We start from the raw sequence: 21783 nt of genomic DNA, 5'->3' as shown, positions 1-21783 counted from the left end.
CTGACACTGCTTAGGAGCAGACATGTCACGCTGATGACGATGCGTATTGTACAGCAAACTTTCTGAGAAGGATTCATGCGTTTTTATGGCACAGGAGTGTGAGGCTTCAGTAGATGAATGTCCAGAAGATGGTGCCATTCTTGCATAGTAAACTATTTTACTTTGAACTCTTCCCTTCTGTCCTTCCAGACATCTTTATGACAACCCCCTATCCTTTGTGGGTGCTTCAGCTTTCCAGAATCTGTCTGACCTGCACTCCCTGTAAGTCTCGCCATCAGACATGACTCCTGGCCCTGTTTTGAGGGGTCATTGTTTCATCCATGCTAACTCATGATTTGATTACTATGATTTTACTATCTGTGACCGTGTGTGTTTCAGCATGTTGCGAGGGGCCAGCATGATGCAGGACTTCCCCATCCTTACGTGGACGAATAACCTTGAGAGTCTGTGAGTGAACTTGGATGCAGCATCTGTTCCTGCTTGTTCTTTTGTGTGTGTCTCAGGTGACTGATTTGCTTTGTCACTTCCAGGACCCTGTCAGGAACCAAGATATCGTCCATCCCCGCTGATCTTTGTGAGGATCTCAAGTTGCTTCGGACGCTGTAAGAGAATGTTCCTTTCCTGTGCCCCGCAGCAGTGCTTAACACACTTGTGTAATTAATCTTCTGCGAATAATAACACTTTCTGAAGATTTCAAACCATTAGAAACTTGGTGGTTCAGTACAGCCTGATAGGTAATATGTGGTTTTAACATTTTTACCGACAGAATGTGGTTCTTTAGAAAAATGCACACATGGAGGTATATGTAAATTGTTTATAAACCAGTTGTAATTTCATTTTAAATCGTCCCAGCTGCCTAACTGTTTTTTTCCTTTTCCTCCATCAGAGACCTGTCCTACAATGAGATCAAGGAGCTACCAGCCCTCCAGGGCTGCGTCCGACTGCAGGAGATGTGAGTATTCAACAAGCAGAAGTCAAAAATCATTTCAGACAAGCGTGGTAGATCCTAAAAGATTGGAATGTAATAACGTGATAATGGAATACTCTGTTAAATTCTTTCAATCTATAGAAGCTTTCAGCACAACCGTATCCAGCAAATTGACAGGGACACTTTCCAAGGTCTCTCTGCTCTCCGTTTACTGTAAGTCCTCTCAGTCACACACACTCAGACACACACTGGATGCCGTAAAAACAAACACTGGATTGTGAGCTCATTGCTTTGTTATTTTACACAGAGACCTGAGTAGAAATGAAATCCGAATTATCCACAGAGACGCTTTCCTCACCCTCACTGCACTCACCAACCTGTGAGTATGACCCGTGGGTCATTTTACCACCTTTTCATCGTAATGTGTACAGAACTCCAGTTACACACCACTGCTTGGTTTGACGTGTGCAGTGTAACAGAATTTAATTGCTTGTGTGTCATGACGGTTTGCAGAGACCTGAGTATGAACTCTCTGACTGCGATCCCAACGGCTGGACTGAGCGCGCTCAGTCAGTTGAAACTCTCAGGGAACCCACAGATGAAAAATGTGCTGAATGCAAAAAACCTGCCCAAACTCAGGTGAGAAAGAACTTCTGTGGTGTCCTGTGGAAAACGGACATCTGAATTGTTGAGGAGAGAGGGCGGAAAAGTGTAACACCAGTTGGTTTCTCTGGTCGCTGACACTTGAAGATTTTTCGTGTATGTTTTGGTTGTGTCTCATCATGTTTTATATAAATTCATAACAATATTTTTCACTTGATTTACTTGATAAAAGTGAGCCCGCATTGTTTTTGCATCTAAAATACACTGTCATTACCACAAATGCAGTTTGAGAACACAAAGTGGACAAAATATATCTATCTTTGGATATTTCTCCATCTGCTGTGATTACACGTGTGACAGACTGACAGAAAAACAGAAACTAACTCCACCTCCTACTCGTACGTTTAATGAGAAAGCCAGCTGAATCTGTTTTCTCCACAATTGTAGACACACTATGGAAACATCCAAATATTAGGGCCAAATATTTGCAGACAAACACATTATTTATACTTTTCCCAGTATGGTATTAAGATACTAGACCATCTGTATTATTATCAACACAGAGCCTCAGCAGGATGTTCACAGCCTTTCTAAATGATTGTTTGTTTGTTTGTAGGTCCATCTCTGTCCCTTATGCGTACCAGTGCTGTGCATTTGTCGGATGTGATTCAGCTGCGAGTTCTGCAGAGGAAAATGACTTCAAGAAATCTGCAGGTGGGGAGACGTCAGCCAGAGGTTTTTCCTTGGAACAGCTTATGTTTTAAACAAACTTTTAAAATTAAAGCTGCAGAAAGCATCAGATGGGCCATTTTTGCCAGTTCTGACTCATGTGCCAATTTTTCAAGCCCCTCAAAAATGCATTGCAAAAGTAGAAAACTAAAAGTCTCTATAAAAGCAATGTTTTTCTTCTGTGTGCCTGTTTGTGTACATGGGCTAATTTTTGTGATATAAGACAAATTCAGATGTAGTATATAGAAAAAAAAATAATTTACTATCTGTTAATTACTCCAAATAGTAATAAACTTGTCTTTACTATATGTGTTTTTATGGTATATAAATTAGTGTATATAGGATTTAAATAATATTTCAATTTAACACCATGGCATAGTAACAGGAAATTTTTGATATTTTCTAGGACAGTTAAGTCTGTAATAATTAACTTAAAAGATTTTCTGTATCTAGCAGAAAAACCATTTGGAAAGTCAAACTATTCATGTTCATTTTTTTACTTTAGGCGGAGAGGATGTGGAAAGAATTTCGATGATTATGCATTGTTCTCCTTCACCTGGTAAGCATTAAACAGCTTGTTACATCTTTGCCTGATATGTCCGTGTGTTTAAATTACCAGTCGATGTTGATTACGCTTTGAAATAATCTGAAAAGTAAATTGCTAAGTTAAGTGTTAACTTTTGGATCACCACGTTTCTGTCTTCAGGAGCGTTTAAGCCCTGCGAGCATCTGCTGGGTAACTGGATGATTCGTCTGACCGTCTGGTTCATCTGCCTGGTGTCCCTGGTGTTTAACAGCCTGGTGCTGGTGGCCACCTTCTCCCCCACACAGCGAGCGGCAGGCCATTCTCACTCCCTCACCCCGTCGCTGTCTCCAGCCAGGCTGCTAATGGGGCTTCTGGCCCTGGCCAACCTGCTCACAGGCCTGTATGTTGGCGTGCTGACCGTGCTTGACGTTGCTACCTGGGGCTCCTTCGCCGACTTTGGCGTGTGGTGGGAGATGGGGCCTGGCTGTCAGATCACAGGAGCTCTGGCCGTCTTCTCGTCAGAATGGGCCATCTTGTTGCTCTCACTGGCAGCCGTGGAACGCAGCGTGGCCGTGCGGACGATTCTCGGGAAGGTGATGATGTCGCCCAGGAGGAATGGCGGCAGCCGTCGAGGATGCTGGAGAGGAGATCGACGCTTCAGCCTGGCTGCAGGACTGTTGGGGCTGCTTGCTGCTGCTGCAGCCTGCTTGCCTCTCCTGACCTCCAACAACCAGTCGACGTCTCCCCTGTGCCTGCCCTTCGCTGGTGGTGAAAGCCCAGCTCTGAGTGTTACAGTCGTTCTGGTGCTGCTCAACGCGCTGGCTTACCTTTTCACTGCAGCTGTGTACACCCAGCTGTACTGCCAGCTGGGCAGAGTTGAGCTGGCAGATCCAGAGCAGACCGGCGCCCTGAGACACGTAGCCTGGCTCATCTTCACCAACTGTATCTTCTTCTGTCCTGTGGCAGCTTTCTCCTTTGCCCCTCTCTTAACAGGCTCCTCAGCTGGCGGCCCAGAGATTGCCAAGTCTGTCACCCTCATTTTCTTCCCACTGCCTGCATGCCTGAACCCAGTGCTGTACGTGTTCTTTAGTCCAGCTTTCAGGGAGGACTGGCTGAGACTGCGCGGCTGCGGAGATTTGAGCAGAGAGGTGAAGGCTGGTGCCGAAAGTCATGGAGACGATGGTGGCGGTGGGTCGGAGCTAACAGATGGAGGCTCCTCCACCCACTTGGGCTTTGACTGTGGGGTTTACTCGCAGCTTTGTGGAGAGACAGTTGTATGCGAACAGTGCGAGGCAGCGCTGCATGCCAGGACCTGCTCTTCTCCCTCATCCTCCACAGTCTGTAGACACTTGGTGAAGTCTCACAGCTGTCCCACCCTCCTGGCGGGAGCTGCAGTGTGCCAGCGCGCCGAGGGGTTTTGGGCAGACAGCGGCACACCCTCCGCTCAGTCTGAGTACGCAGATGAGGGGGACTCGTTTGTGTCAGACAGCTCGGACCAGGTTCAGGCCTGCGGCAGAGCCTGCTTTTGTCAGAGCAAAGGTCTTCCCCTGGTACACTACTCATACAACATACCTCGAGTCAAGGACTAAGGAGATTTCAGAGCGCCAGGATGTCTGTGTGCACAGATCTCTGTCATGTGAATTTAGATGCTACGAGAACATGTAAACATTTTTATATCAAACAACAAAATGTGCCCAATTACCCTGCTACAAGACTGTTCAGCAAGCACTTATGTTTATAATTATTGTGTAAACAGAGATGCAACCAATCATTTAAAGGGAACTTGGTATGCTATTTGAACTCAAAGACAGATTCCAAATGAGCTGAACTGAGCATGTCATGTCACAATCCGGTCGACAAAGGATCTCACAGGAAAGGAAAATCTCACCACCAGTGCCTGCCTCTTGCTTTTGATTGGATATCACGATGTTGCAAGCCTCAGCGTACGTGTCAAAGATTTTGTGATTTATTTTTTTTTTCACCTGTACTTATAAGCTTTTTCACTTTTAATTGTTATACATCTTCACCTTTTTGTAAAGCTTCTCCACAGCAACTGTTGATTTTATACATTGATTTTTTTTTTCTTTTTTTACATAAATGTAGCAAATGTAATAATCATCCTAGACTTTTCTGTGTGAATGTAACTTTCAGGTGGTCTTTATCCACGTGAAGGGAATAATGTAATGCCAGCAACAACTTCTGCTCTACCTGCCTGTGATCGTAGTATGTCAGTGTGAGAATGGTATAAGTAATCGCCAGTCTGTAATAAACGTTTATTTGCTTTAAGTTACTAAGACTAAGAATGTGATAAAAGTTGCAGATATCACTGTTTTAGCAACAGCCATGCCTGGTGGTGATGAAAGATGTTATTTATTGTTTGAGTAGCAGGAGTGTCTGGGTGGAGATGATTGCAGGTGAATGAACTTTGGTCTTTGAATGATACTTTATAATCCAAGCATTCACTAAAACACTTCTCTGTTTCATTCTTCACAGGGAACTTAGCCATTTAGGTCAATATTTTCATTAGTCTGAAAGGTAATTCCAGTTATATTTAAACCTGGGCCTAATTTTCTGAGTTTTTGCCATCATGCTGTTTGACTTGGATCAATTTTTTTCTTAACTGCAAAGCTACATATTGTATTTGTCACTGGGCTAAGAGACCTATCAAACCCAAGCAACATAAAACCGTGAATATCTGATAGCTGAGGTAACTGTTTTTAACCCAGCATTTTGGGAAATATGCTTATTCGCTGTCTTGCTGACAGTAAGGTGAGAAGATCAGCAGCACTAATCACATTTCTTTATGCTAAATATGAATCTACAGCTTGCAGCTGGTTACCTTAGCTTAGCATAAAAACTGGAACAAGAGAGAACGGCTGGCCTGTTTAGTCTATTAAAAAACTGAGGAATTAAACAAACAGGATATTAGGTGTCGATCAGAGAGCTTCAAATGGGTGACAGATTATGTTGCCTTCAGACGTAAAATGAGCCGTTTCCCCTGTTTACAGATTTTATGCTAAGCTAAGCTAACTGGCTCTCGACTGTATAGCATTAGCATTCAATTAGCATTCTTCTCTAACCCTACACATTGTAGATAATAACTGTAGTTATAATTACTATAATTACTGCAAAAATACTAAGAATAATAGAAACATAATTGTAGTTTGGTGACCAACAAGCATCAATCAAATCAAACTCAACTGCATCCCTAGTTGAACTCTGTGAGAAGGATGTTTGCTGATGTGCATTTCTGGCTGATTCAAAACTTACCATTAAACTTAATTTGGCTTGTCAACAACAAGTTAAACACATGAATACCGTCCAAGTTAAACACGTGAATGTAATCCCACTCTTCCACTTCTTCCAACATGATGTGAACGCAGTACAAGACTGGCAGCCAGCTGAGTCAACAAGAAAGTGAATAAGCGGTGCCAAAAAATATGAAATGGACCATTATAATTGAAATGTGGGTGATCATTATTCAGCCACAGATATTTAAAGACAAGTATCTGCAGTGTGTTTAGAAGGATTTTTTTTTTTTTTTTTTTGAGGGGGTGGGGGGCGGGTTTGCATGCACGTGTGCAGTCTGTGTACCTGTTGAGGTAATGTGTCAACAATTCAACCAGAATAAGTACGCATGACGGTACAAAAGTAGGAAAACAAGGTCTATGTTGAAGATAAGAGGAATTATCTTAAAGCTAATTCACTGCCTCTAATACTTACTGTATGTTCATTTCCAGTTTCATTGTACAGGTAATCAAAAGAGCATTTTTATTTTGTAAAGTATGTCAACATAGATGTCTTCTCGCCCTGATAGGTGACCTGAGTGAGGCTGAGTGTGTGTGACCAGGGATTGACTGATTGTTTGGTGTGCTGGAGCGTGACTGTACACATTAAGGTGGATACACCCTTAGAGCATGTATCCACAAGTGCTCGTCATGTGAGCGCTCAGGAATTTAGGCAATGTAGAGAAGTGTTTTCTTCCACCAGCAAGACATTCTTGTGTTGTTGTAATGCACCATTTTAATCTTTGCGTTTTATTTTCATGTTTTCATGTTGGCATTGTCTCGACTAGGTGTGTTGGTTGTTGCACCAAACAAAATGTCCATTGATTGTTTGAGATGTCTGATGTTCCATCTGGTGGAGATTTGCAACTGTTTTAGTAGTTTGCTTATTGGTTTTTGTATTTGTATATAAATTATTTGAAAAGAAAACAAGTAATCAAAAATGGGATGCTAACTAAGAAAGCTACCTCCTCGACTGTAGTGGCTACCAGCAGTGCTTTGTAAAAGAAAAGTCTGTTTTCATTTGCTGTTGATCTTTGGTTGCCTTCCTGGATTTATGTTGACACACATGGTTCTACATCATTTTAGATAAGTGCAAATTGTGGGAGGAATCTTTGTACTGTATACTGTGATTTTTTTTTTTTTAACCAAACTATAAACTGTTTTTTTTTGTTTGTTTGTTTTATCTTTTATAGATACAAACTGGCAGAATAATACAGATTATGAAAAATTTCACCTAATTTCATTTGAAATTAAATCTTATTTGTAGTTTTTCATGTGAGATCTCCCAAGTTGTTTTATTCTATTCGAGTAGGAAAATAATTCCATAAATTGTGAATGAATAAAATTGAAAGAACACAGTAATATTTTTATTTACATTTATGTTAAAATTAAAGCACAGCAGTGACCATTGTTTTCATCAACTATCTTTGTCTTCATCATACATCTGAAATTATTGCACTCTTTGCTTTGTTAAAGCATGTTTTCATATCTCACCTGTTTTGCCAATGCAGCTTTGCCAGTTTTAAGTCACTGCATTGATTGATTTTTGGCCCTGAAGATAACACACTGTCACTGCAAATGTGTCAGAAAATTTTGAGTCCTACAAGAGTCCAGAAGAGTTTCTCATTGAACTCATCCATCTGGCAGGCTACACAATAGCCTCATAGGAACACAAGTTTATTCTTTATCTTTTAAATCCCTACGTTGTTTTCCTTACACGCTGCTGGAATACCCATTGGAACTTAGTCTCGACTTATTATTCTTCTTGCCAAACTTATACTCCAAACTGAGAACAATCAAGTAGTCCTGCCACTGAAGAGAAATTATGGAGGGGTTGCCGTGAAATTTGACACACACATTCGTGTTCCCCTCAGGATAAACTGAAAGAACAGACTGAAAGTAGACAAGTCTGCCTGAACGTATCTTGACGGAAATGTTAAGTGCGGAATATAATGACCATTAAAATGATGATATATCACTATTTAGATCGCTTCCCTAAAAACCTCGCTTTCCATGTGCACTTTTGTCTGCCACCAGACACAAAATCTTCTGGGAAAATGAACTGACTGGAGGTTCAGTCGTTGTCTGTTTCAACTCTTTGGTTCAAACAAAACAAAACCTGTCTGACGTCAACATGTTAGCACGTTGGTGTTCAGTTACAGAAAATAACAGTGCAAGTGTACTAAGTACAATGTGGCATCAGTATTTACAGTCCAGTAATTTAATACTTATTCCGAAATAAGTACTGCATTGTCATATTGCAACATTTATTCAAGAAAACATCTGATCACTTGTTCTTCCACCACTCACAGAGCTATTAACTGTAGTCTTGTAATTTTCGGTTGAAGTTGCACAGACTGACACCTTTTTTTTTGGGGGGGGGGGGGTTGTTTTTTCCAACCCTGTTAGCATGAATAAGACCTTTTGTGCCATTCAGTGTAGTTTTCATTCACCCCCAGCCACAAGTCATGTTGTCCACCACTGCTGGCTCCCGTCACTCGAGTAGTTAGCTGTAACTTGGTGGTGAGTGAAAAATAGCCTCTGGGATTGTATGAAAAAAACAGACATGAAATTTGATATGTCCTGCTTAGCTTTGGACAGCGTGTGCTTTCCTCTTGTAATTTATGAATTTTGGTGAAACACCGTGTCAAAACACCCTGCAAAAATGGTAGTGCTGGAAGACATTCGTCATGTGTGTTAATAGTGGCCTGTTGACATGTACAAGGCTCACTGGATCCTTCCCAGCTGTATGTTGAGAGGGCACATTTGCATTCGAGGCATCAAAGGAACAACTGTTGAGTGATGTTACAGCAGCTCCCACTCGATGAACCCCGCCATGTGTTCCACTTCGCTCGCACTTGTCCTCAGCGGTAAAAGGACATCTCAGCTATTCCAGCCTTTCACACACACACGCATGCACACACACAGCGCTCTGTGGCGTGCACATTAGGCACATGCCTCACACCTCCAGCTTTAGTCAGGCTTTGTTACAATAAAACTAAGCCCCTGACAACTTTTGTCCATTCCCTTGAAGTATCAGAGTATCATTGCTGTGCTTTGGACATTTTCTGAATACCACTTCTGATACAGTTGTCATGATGGCAATTTCAAGAACTGGTCTTGATCTGTAGGCTACAGCATGAGGCCGTTACTTGATAATATGAACAAATAAAATCATTCACTTGAGTTTTTAAAGCATTTATATTGACCTTTGTATGCACACAAATTGAAACACTGTAATCCATTCCATTCAGCTGAAATGAGAACCAAGATGACAGAAATTAATTAATGTCTTTGACTGTTATCCATTCATCTGTGGTCTTGGGAGTGAGTGTAGAATAGACTGACAAACTATGAATTATTACTTAATAATAATAACAACACATAAATACTAATACTTTCCTATAAGTGAACAGCAAACTCAAGCATGAGCCATAGTCGGTACAGTAATCCAGTGGTACTAAACAAAACAGAAAAGAATGAGGACTAAATGCAGTTGAGGAAACAAAACAGTCAACGTCGCTGTAGACAAATCAATCTTCTCTGTAGTCAACAGCTCGAACATCTTACTTCTTTTCATCTTTCTTTTGTTCTTTAGCAATTTGAGCTGCAAGCCAAGAACATAAGTCTGGAGTTAAATCCACTCTGGGTTAGCAGAAACAAGGTGTGAGCACAATATTGACCAATGTTACCAAACATAGTTTTTGGCCTTCACCATCTCCTCGGTAAATTATCTGGTTCTTTATCTGCTAAATGCTCCACTATGTTCACCAGCAAGTCACTTATTTTGTTTGACTGTTGCTAAGCAGGAGTGTTTTTAGAGCTATGAGAGCGAACGGTAAATCAAAATAGTAAAGCATCAACAATGAAGGATTCAATTTGATCCCTTGAAAAATTACATCTTTAGTTGAAATGTTGAGCAAGAATTGGTTATATCTACATTAGATAATTGCCTTTAAGCGGAGTTGATTTGACAAATCCTCGGAAAGCATTTATCACAGTGTGGGGTGGGGATGGTTCTTACCTCAGGATCACAGGTCGGTTTGAAGCATGACAGGACAAAACATTGTCATTAAACAGAGAGAATTAAAAGAGGGTGGAGACACTCATTTAGAATAGATGGATCACGCCTTTAAGATCTATTTAAACATCTAGAATTAATTAATAAATACATGTGAACAATGTCAAGCTTATGATTTGAACCACATGATGTGCTTTCGTGTTTATGTTGGTTGTTACTAAGTTACTAAAACTGTGAAGTATGCTGTTTATCTTTTAAAAGATGAAGTATCAGTTTTTGACAGCATTTCATTTTACAGGTAATTTCATAATAATCACCAGAGATTATAGCTCAGAAGTGATTATGGGTTCAGTTCATACAGTCCTGATTTATGCATTCAGTAAATTGCTAATGTACACCCAGGAGTCTTAGTGAGGGTACAGAAGGTGAGGGGCATGAAAACAAGTCAAATTTGTCTACAGGTATGCACACACTTCAAGATATGTAGAAAGTTTCAAAAATAAGTAATCTCTATCTATCTATGAAAACAGCAAAAAATCTGAACAACACATATTATTTTTTGTTTGCTTGTTGTCAGACACATTTTCTCAGCAGATGGCTGAGATCCTGAGATAATTAGTACCAACTGAGCAGCTGTATACGGAAGGCCGTGAGATGTGGTTGAAAACCACACGTACACTGTTTTGAAATTTTAAACAATATCTCTTTAGATTTACTGCAAATTTTGTTGTTCTTTCAGGGTGACTCCTGTTTTCCTATACTCATAAACAGATATTCTTTCCAGTTAATTTCTTGGAAACTAATAAACCTGTAAAATAAAGTGTTTTAAAAATACTAAGTACTTTAATTTAACCCCTTGGACATTTTTACTATACATTCTCAAATCTACAATAAAATTTGTTTTTCTTTGTAACAGGTTGATATTTATTTGAAGGATTGAAGGAGAAGAAAATGGTAGGTCAACGAGGACATTTGGGTCATGAAAAAGAGGCCGTGAGTTTCTGTCCCGGTGCCACCGAACAGGATACTTACGGCGAACCTCCAGTTTGCACTCCACTGTGTCCTCTCCGCTGTCGTTGACTGCTTTGCACGTGTACACTCCGCCATCGAACGGACAGGGTTTACGGATCTCAAGCGTCAGCACACCTTGCTTACTGAGCATCCGGTACTTTGCTTCGTTTGAGATGTCCATCTTGTTTTTGTACCAGGTCACCTTGGGCTAATGAGGTAGGACAAAGTATTACAGTGTGTCAGGTGATATTTTACGCAGTCTGTAATACTGTGACTATCAGTACACAGTGATCAATGGATTCATGAGGTGGATGATCTTTCACTGAGCACAGGGTGTTTATTGCATTCTATGAATCCTCAAGTGTGTGCATGAGGAGATGGGCAGATAGACACGGACACATTGTGAGGCCTCGTCACCTTACTTATAAGGACAAAATGTCCCCATAAGTCCCCATGATGTAAATCATTAAATATTAGGGTGAGGATTTGCTTGAAGGTTGAAGGTTGAGCTTGAGGTAAGGGCCAGGATTAGGCAAGTAATGTTCATTGTTATGGTTAGGTGGTAATTAAGCCCCCGGGAAATTAATGTAAGTTGAACCAATGTTCCCAAAAGTAATGGAAACCCGACTGTGTGTGTGTGGTAGAGGGTTACAGGCGTATATTTCTGTTGATTTAGCATTCTATGTCTGGAAAAGCCAGTAAGGGGATCTTGACCTTGGATTGTTTTGATATTTCCAAAGTCATGAAAGGACTTTCTTCACTTGTTTAGTCCAAAAAGTTCTCGAAATTGTTTCATTTTTCTCCATTTACTTATGGAGCTGTCTTTTGTGTTATCATTCTCATCACTGTGACAGTCCGACCTGCTGGCCACTGAGCAGCTCAACCGGGGCTGAAGGACACCTCCTGTGCTGATAAAGAGGGAAGGGCAAATCTTATTTTCTTCCACTTTCCCCACCTAGCTTTATCCCTCCAATCTGGGAAGCTAAACCGACGACTTCAAGTCACAAATTCGCGTCTTTACTCTTTAGGCAATCAATGCCTCAAAAATGAAATCATAACAGCTACTGCGGTACAGATTTAATCTCTGGAGAAAGCTAGAAAGTTGACCGTGAGTGGGAATTGCTTGGTCAGAATTTTCTCCCTTTCAATTTTTACATTATTTCATTTCAGAATTCAGTGGACAATTGATCACATCCAAGATTTTGCTTTTTCCTGAATGAAATTGATCACAAAAGTCTCTGCATAAACATTTTCATGTGATGACCCTGCTGACCTTTGGTATGCCCCTGACTGAGCAGCTGAGGGTGGCGCTGTATCCTGCTATGATAGAGCGGTTCACCAGCGGATGTGTGAACTTGGGAGCCTCTGAGAAGTCATGGTCCTTGTGGTTGGGTGGCTTATATGTGATACCTGTGGACACAGACAAACAGATAGTTGGATATTTTGGTATATTTTTCTACCTTTCAGGTTTTCTCCATTTATAACGATTGCTCAGATCACAATATCTATATTTACAGGATATAAACCAGAATCATAAGCTTTGCACTAATTGTACAGTATATGTGCAGTTGTAACCCACCTGTTTTCTGGATGTAAGCGCTGTCCTTTGAGTTGCAGGACTCCTGACTGGGGCCCACCAGGTTGATTGCAAAGACTCTAAAGACGTACTCATTCCCCATGATGAGGTCAGACACAACGCAGTTGGTCCGCCTGTACTGATCGTAAACTGTAAACCACTCCTTTGTATGAATCACACAAAGATGGTTCAGTGTTTTACTTTGTAGGACACATAACACATAAGGACACATAATGAATGACTTCAAGTAACAATTAACAATGTTAACAAGTAACATTGTTCACTCATTGTTCAGTGACGGTGATGTAGTTTTTACTGATTTGATTTAAAAATACCTTAATAATCCACCTGAAACTGAAGGAGGTTTGTGATTGCCTGTAGTCTGAATTCATTTATTTTGGTGTAAGAATGCAATAGGGTATTTAAACTAAACACATGATCATTAGTATTATTACTGGTAGTGTGATAATCAGTCCTAAGCTTGCTATAAAGAGTTTCAAGAGAAATTAATTTGATCTATTAATGACTACAGTGAAACATGAACCATCAGCCGAGCAGGGCAGGAGAACAATGTCTCTGCGTCACTGTACAGACAGTCCGGCCCAGGTCAAGGCTACGAGGATCAGATTAGGAAATTCCTGACCGACATTGTTCCTGGCAGCTCAAGGTGGAGGCCGGTGCCAGTTGCAGCTCTGGCCAACAGGCCCTGAATGCATCACTCCTGGCCCACAGAGGAGACTATGTGCTCAACAGTGGCTGATTACAGTATATGTGTCACAAGGGAGGCTAAAATATCCCCCCTCCCCTGTGACCAAGCAGTATTCATCCTCCCACATGCCCCAACACAGTTATTCATGTTAATAATAACTGAATGCCTGCGATGGATCAGTTTCAGTGCACAAGAAGGTATGAGCTATAATGACGTGGTGACCATTGAAGACATCTGGAGTCCACTCAGTTCCTACTAAGACCTGACCCTAGACCAGAGTTGGGCCAAGTTCAAATTACTTTCAGTTTGATGGGGATGGGTATTGTTTCAAGGTACTCAGATGGTGTGTGTGTGTGAATACATCTAATACCCAAATGCATCTAGAAAGGGAACAACATAGCAGCTGTAATTATGCTTTTTTTCTCACAACAAGAGAAAAATGTGCTGACACAGGACAAAGACTGAACTGAAAACTAATTTATCTGCATTGCATTCAGGTAGGTTTTAAAGACTGTAACGATCTGTGGTGACCTCTAATGTCACATGAACATGAATTCTTAGAGGGTTTACTTCTGGCTGATTGCTCTGATGTGACTTTAATTTGCCTAACATCAACATAAAGAGCTTGTTTTCAGCTTAATCTGAATGTAATAATAAAAACAATAAGAAAAACAGATGTAGGCTTTGTTGCTGGGCTTCACTAATGTGGAGTCTCACCATCGTCTTCTTGTCAGCTTTCTGAATGGTGTAGCCAGTTATTTCACAGTTACCGTTGTCCTTCGGCGGCTTCCACTCGAGTGCCACATTGAATCCCCAGACATCCATGATCTTCAGAGCCTCAGGGGGCCCTGGGAGATCTACAGAGGAGAAATATGTTTGTCTGTCTTCAGGCAAAACCAGTGCCACTGGTAGGACGATGCCAGGATGAATGCTTGAGATTGTATTTCCTCCTGTTGATACTCAGCTTTCTGTGCGTTTGCTTACCGACGACCTGCAGTGTGATGCTCGCTGTGTCTTCTACGTTCTCAATCTGCACCTGAAGGTCATACTTCCCCGAGTGTTTTCTTTCTGTCTTTCGGATGAAGAGGATTGTGTCCACGTCACTGTTCCTCACGCTAGCGAATGTGGAGCTTAGAGGCTCTCCATCTTTGCTCCACGTTACCTGTGGCCTGGGCTTACCCTGCATGACCAGAGAAAGACAAACAAGTTCAAAATGCTGTGTGTCAGTTTACAAATTGCTTTTAAAATATGTATTTTTAAAGGAAACACTGCTCCTTGTCAGTCTGTCACTACACGGCTTCGAGCCTAATGTACGCCGCACCTGGAATGGGATCACAATGTTGACTGTGTCTCCAACTTTCTTGATGAGAGTCTGGCGGAGATTTCTTGGGAGCCAAATTTTTGGCCGCTCTGTGAAAGAAATAGCACAAAATAAGAGTTTGGAAGGTAGAAGTGAAAGAAGTGAGTTTAAAAAATGAGGTTACACAAGGTACATTAGATATCGAGTTTCGTTAAGGCCCCGATGTGGATGTTGAAACTAAAGGAGCAGGAGCACAGAGTCGTCAGATCATACAAACACTCACGCATTATCTCTCTGATGGTCACAGGCTGGGCCAGAGTGGCGGGAGCACTCGGTCCTGCCATGTTGAGGGCTCGCACACGGAACTGCAGCTTGTCTCCGGTGGTGAGGTTTCTGACGATCAGTGATGTCCTCTCAGTCAGACCCTCAGTGGCTGGTATCCATTCATCCGCTGTGAAACACACAGCAAGTTGAAATGAACTTTTTCACTTTATTATAAATTAAACCAAAGTCAAAGATACAGACAGACATTCATCTGAGCCTCTATTTCAGGCATGTCAAACTGGTCCACAGGAGGGCCGGTGTGGCTGCAGGTTTTCTTTCCAACCAAGTAGCAACACACCAGACTTGACTCATTTAATCAACTGATCTCCGTCTTCAGACAGTTGATTGGTCAAACGGTGTGCTCTTGGTTGGTTGGCACAAAAACCTGCAGCCACACCGGCCCTCCTGTGGACCAGTTTGACAGTCTATTTTGTCTGAATATATTCAGCTCATGGGTGTTTATGGTGGAAAGACAACAACTTATGAGGACAATTACTATTCAGATAGGGGGGTTCAGAAGAGCTGTGATGTAGATGACTCCAGTCAATTGCATTAAAATGGGACTCAAGGTGGGGTGCCTTTATGTTAAGTGCCATATAAGCTGTCCTAACAATTCCTGTAAATTGTTTCTGGTAATGTAACTGTGTGGGCTGTTTGGAGATCAGTCGCTTTGGTTATCTTCAGTCAACTGATTGGTGTATTTAACCCATGATGATATATGCTATAAAAAAACTTCTTTATCGAAAGCATGCAGGCGGATGGCTCCAGCACTTACTGCCCTCCTTGCAGTACTCAACCTCATAACCCTCAAGTTCAGCTGATCCGATCCTCTCAGGCGGACGCCACTTCAGCGAGATGGAAGTGTCACTGATGTCTTCAACGCACAGCCCGATGGGCTCACTCGTAGGGGCTGAGAGTGAGACAGAGGACAGATAAATGAGCTCTGTTAGTCAGTTAGAGCATCAAAGAAATAAGTTATTAATGTAATACCACACAAGTGGATGAACCTGATTTAACAAATTATGGAACCCAACAAGGCTTTGTGAGAACAAACAGTGCAGGTTTCACTTCATACATACAGTAACTTCATGAAGCTGAGACTGAGACTGAGAGGCTCAACAAACACAACAGTAGAGTGCAGCCAGACATACAATAGCACATCCAAACAGCATCATCAACAATCAGAGACAAAGGTCCAACATTAAAAGACTGAATTCATCCAACTAGATCAGACTTTCAGATTAAATTGTCCAGTAAAGGTTCTTAATGAACTGGGGGGCAGTCTGCTCGTCTTCATCTTCATCTTCAATAGTGCATTCCTGGCATCTCATCTGTCGTAGTTATAAATATTAGATGTGATACACTATGAGGCAGACTTAATGGAAGATGTTTATAAACAATAATGATGTGCATGCATAGTTCTTCTTCAGACTATTGTGTTAAATGTTACGCACTAATGAATACAATATTTATCTCTTGTAATAAATGAACGAATGTAATGTAATGCATCAAGTTGTTTTAGTGTGAAATGAGCAGCTCGAACATTTTTCTGAACTTTTACTTATTAACGTATTTGCTTGGATGATTTGACTTGTCTTTGACCCACTTAAAGGTGAATGAGGGTGAAAAGCTTGCATATGTGGCTGTACAACACAGTATCACAGAAATTCAACAAATAGTCACACTTGACACTGACACTTGACTTTTAGGATTCGTGGCACAAATTTTTCATTTTAACCTGCACTGACTCGCACATAAAAACTGAGAATTCATGTCCACGTACACAAATCCTGTTGGCTAAGTGTCCTTACTCATGAACTGCTGTGATAGCACGTTGGGCTGCTTCTGTCCACACATTCTTAAATCTGCAATAACTGTAAGTCCAGTTGTGACATACTGTTGTTGGTCATAATATTTGGTATCATTTGTGGTTGAGGAAGTGCCATCAACTGCAGCTGGTGTGCAGTAAAACACATCTACATTAACATCAAACAACGACGCAAGTTTACATTTGATTTACTAAGAGTGACGTAAATGAGTTTATACAGCAAATAATTTAACAGACAGCTTGATATTGAGGATATCAAATATTTGTGGCTGTGGTATCAAAACAGTCTATTAGCGCGTCGTATGTTGTTATAATGTCATCCCGGGAAAGATGAGCTGTCTGAATGACCTGGAGCTCACAGCTGAGCTAAAGTCTAAGTGCCTGCCGTACTTTCTGTCCTGCAGAGATAAATTTGCATTAAAAGACTTTGGTTCGACAGCTTCTCCCCATGCATTGCTTCTACAACAGAAGTGCCAAAAGCAGACACCAAGTGTCACAACCAATTTGAGTGGTAGAGACTAAAAGGCCTTGTTTTCAAGCAAAAAAGCACACCATAAAGCCATATCACAACATTACATGAAGCAATATTACAGAAGGCCCAAGCCTTCCTGTGCCTTCTGTAAAACTGGAAGTGTAAGGAGGAATTCTGAAGCGGGTGAAAGGATATATAATGACTGTTGATACAGATAAACAATGCTCAGAGATTACTAAATTTGATTTAGAGAAACTAATTTGGTTGCATGTTTTGTTTTGTTTTTTTTATTTTAAAGAATAACTGAATGTACTGAAAATATCACTGTTGATATAGTCCCTCAGATAGTCAGACCTTACCAGTGATTATTAATTTTTTTTCGTTTGAGTCTTTGGAAGAACTGTGTTTATTATGAACAGTAGATGTACAAATAGCAACAGAGAAAAACATCTCATTGTCATTCCAAGGTGATATTTAGTCAACCATATATTTTTTATTTTCTTGCAACAACCTGTTGACAACATGAGGACAGACTGAAAGATGTTGAACTTCAGTTGTGACCAGGACTATGTGTCAAAGCACACAGTCTGAGTATACAAAGTGAGAAAATGATGGGAGCACCAGTCAGAGGTCAAGGTTTTCTTGTGTCAGAAGTCGCAGCTGCGGATTATTGGCTTAAAATTATCTCAAGATAGTCTGGACAAAAGGTTCAGAAAAAAAAAAATCATTCAGATATGCTTTATAAGTAAATTTTCTTTTCAGATTTTTGTTTGACTTGTGACATCAGCAGTTTGATTGCTAAACTCTGCTCAACACTTTCAAACATTTCAACAGCTGGAAGACGAGGGGCAGGAATATAAAGGTGTTTTTTCATTAATGTCATACACATATGAACAAAATTAGGTTTAAATTCTATTTCTTTTATTCTTTTAAACTTATATGAAAAAACAGAATTTAAAAATGAATAATGCCTACTACCAACAGGCTGGGACTCTGGCTCTGGTTCAGCTGCAGGAACGGGCTCCACAGGGGTCTCCTCCGCCGGAGGGCCAGTTTCTGCTGGTGGTATCTCATTCTCAGCTTGAGATCCCTCCTCCCCGCTGGGAGCTGCCTCTGCAGGGGCGGCTGCTGGTGGTTCACCACTGGCTTCTGAAACCTGTTCTTCTTTAGAAGTTATCTCTGTTCCAGGCTCTGGTGGTGTCTCTTGTGCTGCTTCCACAGGTTTCTGTTCTTGCACTGGCTTCTTCTCAGCTGTCTTTGGAAGTTTTTGTTTTGCCATTCTTTTTCAGTTTTTTGCCGCCTTGCTGCTGAATTAACCTGGAGACTTACGCTCTCATTCTCTGTCGCACACACATACAGTCTTTTGTTCTCTTTACTATTGTCTTTGCCGTAGTGACAACAATGCTTCCTATGGAGGAGCCGCCACGGTAGCATAAACCCCTCTGTGTTAAGCAGCTGGTCCAGCAGAGCTGAGGGCTTCCAAGTCATTATTTATAGAGAGGAATGCCATGGATAGTTTCCCAATCAGCTGTCTTACAAGCGATTGGCCATCTGGATACAATGATGTTCCCTCTTAAATCAACAAGTGGAGAATGAGATGGTAGTTGTAAAAAAAATGAATGATGGACTAAAGGACATTCCAAACCTGAGCCCCTGCCTTACAGGATACAGTCAGGATACTAAGGCTGTACATCTTACCTCTGGTATACCACACACATCTCTGTTTCCTTCAGCAATTCATAGAGAAGGAAGTGAATCAAAATGTCATTTCAGTCTGATTATCAAGTGATCATCTATCAGCATCACTTTCTCACTGTCATGTTTTTATGTTCAGTCCCAACATGACCAACAGGACGCAGGTGTTGTCGTATTTTTCCCTACTACATTGCATACTTTCCTTGACTTATATAAAGATTTACACAAGAAATTTACAAAAAGCCATCATAAACAAAACAGTCAACTCCTTCGAAAAGTGCTGTAGAGCCTGAGTGAGTAATCAGTGGTGGACAAATAAAGTAATGTTCTCACTGAGCAGCTCTAGTCAACTTGACTTTTCCTAAATAAATTACTCAACAATCAAATGTGTTTTTTAAGACTCAAAAACTTACTCTGCTTCATCAGGATTGTGATGCTTGATGAGATTTAATATAGATGAATTTAGCAGAATTCTTTCAAACAAGCACTTACATACTGCTTGTACTATACTTACACTATCAGTGTCTATCGTTCACCATGCACACTCAAAGACCGATGCAAGTGGAGCTTTCAAACAAGGAACTCAGACAGAAACATGAACGCCTTGGAAAGTTCACCTGCAGTAGAATCTGGCAGTAGAAGTCCCTCAGGGCTCCATTCTTGGTCCCCTTCTGTTCTCCAAACTGTCCAAGAGACGGCATGTTCTCCTTGCCGTCTCTTGGACAGTTTCTCCAGAATCATGATGTGATTATTCATTATATTATAGATTATTCATCAATGAAATAAATACTGATTTGCTTGTCTGTATAAAATTTTTCTTTTGTATAAAAAAACTTTTGTCTATTCCCTAATTAGTGCAATGCACTGAACCCCAGTGTCTGTTAAATCCAGTCTTAAAAGTCTTTCTCTTTAAACAAGCTTTTGGAACTGTTAAATATTGTTCGTTTTTAGTTACACTGTTTATTCTGCTCTACCTGAACCACAGCTGCCCTTCTTTGACAAGCTGCAGATTAAGACTCTTCTGTGTTATGATTTCCTCATCATCTGCCACACAATATTTGGTATGTTACAGTGCTATTCTGTGTGGTCTGTGTAGTGCTTTAACAGAAACACACACCCTCATGACTTACATGACTCAGAAATAACCTGTGGACCATGTAAATGTGATGAGTATTTTTGTTCCACAGACAATCCACAAACTTCTTGGATTACAGACATACAGCTAACATATAGCCTGTCATGGCGACAAGTCTGTCATCCCCGATGACCTGAGTGAACTTTAGGCTGACCAAACCAGGCATGACATGACCCCAGAGTCGGAAAAAGACAGACATGTCAGCTTCATCACTGTCAACCATCACATGAATATGCGGTGGGGAAACTTTCTGAAAATGATTAATTGAATGCAGCAAGTGGAATAGGAACCGGTTTCAACCTGTTGGTTAAGACTCACCGACTGGCACGAAAGGCTGTGAGGCTGGACTGTGACGAGACATGCCGATACTGTTGACAGCATAGACTCGCATCTCATACGCCACACCTTCAATCATCCGTTTGGCTTCATAGGTTGTTTCAGGATAAGGGTCAAAGTTCAGTCTCATCCATCTGTAGCTCTTCTTCTTCTTTCTCTCCAGCACATAGCCTGAGAATTAAAAAAGAGGCAGACTATGTTGTCGTTATCAACTAGATTTGTCAGGGTAAAACAGGAGAAAGTAGAAGTAAATCTTATTTTTACCAATAATTGGCTGTCCACCGTCAAACTGAGGAGGATCCCACTGGACTATGCAGGAGTCCTCGCCCACGCTGAGGATTCTGACTGCCTGCGGAGGATCGGGGACATCTGGGGCAAAACATTAACGACTGTTATCATTTTCAAAGAAATGAAATACACTTTGCATCAAATATTTGTTGTGACATGAAGCTTTTTTAGTGCTTAGATTTCTTTTTGCGCTTGTGTATGGTATTTGGTGGTAATGCTTAAATCTGCATAATAATAATCTCCTAATCTGTGATAATGAAAACCGTCTGCTCTCGTTAAAATTAACAGGGGGAGCTCTGACTCACCGACAACTTTCACACTGATATCCGCTGTGTCCTCCCCAGCAGGGTTTCGAACCACAACAGAGTAGATTCCCTCATCCTGCCTCTCAGCCCCCTCAATGGTGAAGACACAGTGTCCCTTGGTAGTGTCAACATGGACCCTAGCATCTCCCTCTGTGACAACCTGCACAATGAGAGCAGAATTACTGGATACCGCCTGAGCATCCTTTGGTGAGTGTCCTCTCACTCGACCTATCAAAGCGTTGGTAGTTCTGTTGTACAGTAGATGCAGTAGAGGCACGTTAACATCATGCCACATTTGGAGAGAAGATAACACTTTCCAACACAAAGTTTCTTGAAACGTTTGGATAAATCATGCTTTTCAAGGACAGCATCACATGTTGATTTTAACAGGCAACTCCAGATTCTGCCGTGCAAATGCAGGACCAAGCTGGACAGCATCTGAAATGAACGCAGTTTTGTACTGGTCTTGTCTGGTAGGAAGAAAAGATGGCTGTTATTATTATATATACTGGTCTGATTGACAGTAACTAAAATGGACAAAATTTAAGTAGGTGAGCAAAAAAGCAAAAAACTTACAGTAATGTGATAAAAATAAATAAATAAATAAAAATCTCAGTCTACATACCAGCTACAGAACTATCTTTTATTAAATCTGACAGGGGAAGTTTAAGTCAAGAACCCTTTTTTTTAGCATCACAAACAACTCTTAA

General features: G+C 41.0%; 3 protein-coding genes across 13 annotated transcripts in view; 1 reads left to right on the top strand and 2 right to left on the bottom strand.

Annotated features, from left to right (window-relative positions):
- Positions 1-7494, top strand: part of lgr4 (leucine-rich repeat containing G protein-coupled receptor 4) — a 31103-nt gene extending 23609 nt beyond the window's left edge. For all 6 annotated transcript variants that reach the window (XM_046389281.1, XM_046389290.1, XM_046389255.1 and 3 more), the window contains 10 exons: positions 190-261; positions 379-447; positions 531-602; positions 887-952; positions 1070-1141; positions 1236-1307; positions 1442-1567; positions 2148-2245; positions 2766-2819; positions 2967-7494. In XM_046389281.1, the coding sequence (XP_046245237.1) occupies positions 190-261; positions 379-447; positions 531-602; positions 887-952; positions 1070-1141; positions 1236-1307; positions 1442-1567; positions 2148-2245; positions 2766-2819; positions 2967-4375 (2110 nt within the window). In that variant the 3' untranslated portion in view covers positions 4376-7494. The remainder of the gene's footprint in view (positions 1-189; positions 262-378; positions 448-530; positions 603-886; positions 953-1069; positions 1142-1235; positions 1308-1441; positions 1568-2147; positions 2246-2765; positions 2820-2966) is intronic.
- A 1761-nt stretch (positions 7495-9255) lies between these two features.
- mybpc3 (myosin binding protein C3) overlaps positions 9256-21783 on the bottom strand; it is a 32976-nt gene continuing 20448 nt past the window's right edge. For all 4 annotated transcript variants that reach the window (XM_046389216.1, XM_046389234.1, XM_046389225.1 and 1 more), the window contains 12 exons: positions 21074-21233; positions 20745-20849; positions 20463-20651; positions 15790-15924; positions 14974-15141; positions 14712-14800; positions 14375-14570; positions 14108-14247; positions 12685-12844; positions 12379-12515; positions 11127-11313; positions 9256-9680 (listed from right to left, as the gene is read on the bottom strand). In XM_046389216.1, the coding sequence (XP_046245172.1) occupies positions 9640-9680; positions 11127-11313; positions 12379-12515; positions 12685-12844; positions 14108-14247; positions 14375-14570; positions 14712-14800; positions 14974-15141; positions 15790-15924; positions 20463-20651; positions 20745-20849; positions 21074-21233 (1707 nt within the window). In that variant the 3' untranslated portion in view covers positions 9256-9639. The remainder of the gene's footprint in view (positions 9681-11126; positions 11314-12378; positions 12516-12684; positions 12845-14107; positions 14248-14374; positions 14571-14711; positions 14801-14973; positions 15142-15789; positions 15925-20462; positions 20652-20744; positions 20850-21073; positions 21234-21783) is intronic.
- On the bottom strand, positions 17788-19750 carry LOC124059370 (fibrous sheath CABYR-binding protein-like). Of its 3 annotated transcripts, none has more exons than XM_046389312.1 (2): positions 18290-19750; positions 17788-18010 (listed from the first exon to the last, which is right to left on the bottom strand). In XM_046389312.1, the coding sequence occupies exons 1-2, from the start codon at positions 18591-18593 to the stop codon at positions 17982-17984; spliced, it is 333 nt and encodes a 110-aa protein (XP_046245268.1). In that variant the 5' UTR covers positions 18594-19750; the 3' UTR covers positions 17788-17981. The 3 variants fall into 3 exon arrangements, with proteins under 3 accessions (XP_046245268.1, XP_046245277.1, XP_046245285.1); XM_046389321.1 differs by having other exon boundaries at positions 18293-19750; XM_046389329.1 differs by having other exon boundaries at positions 18297-19750.

This window comes from Scatophagus argus, chromosome 1, assembly GCF_020382885.2.
Source record: "Scatophagus argus isolate fScaArg1 chromosome 1, fScaArg1.pri, whole genome shotgun sequence".
Classification (NCBI taxonomy): domain Eukaryota; kingdom Metazoa; phylum Chordata; class Actinopteri; family Scatophagidae; genus Scatophagus; species Scatophagus argus.
The sequence above is the reverse complement of the archived record's forward strand: the minus strand, read 5'-3'. Positions and strand labels throughout refer to the sequence as shown.

Bases quoted from the DNA above. Each gene is read 5' to 3' on its own strand.
- LOC124059370 (XM_046389312.1), bottom strand. From the start codon at position 18,593: ATGGCAAAACAAAAACTTCCAAAGACAGCTGAGAAGAAGCCAGTGCAA. The intron at 18,011-18,289 runs GTAGGCATTATT...CCTTTTGTCCAG, and splicing joins AGAGTCCCAGCCTGTTGGTA to ACTATCTTGAGATAATTTTA.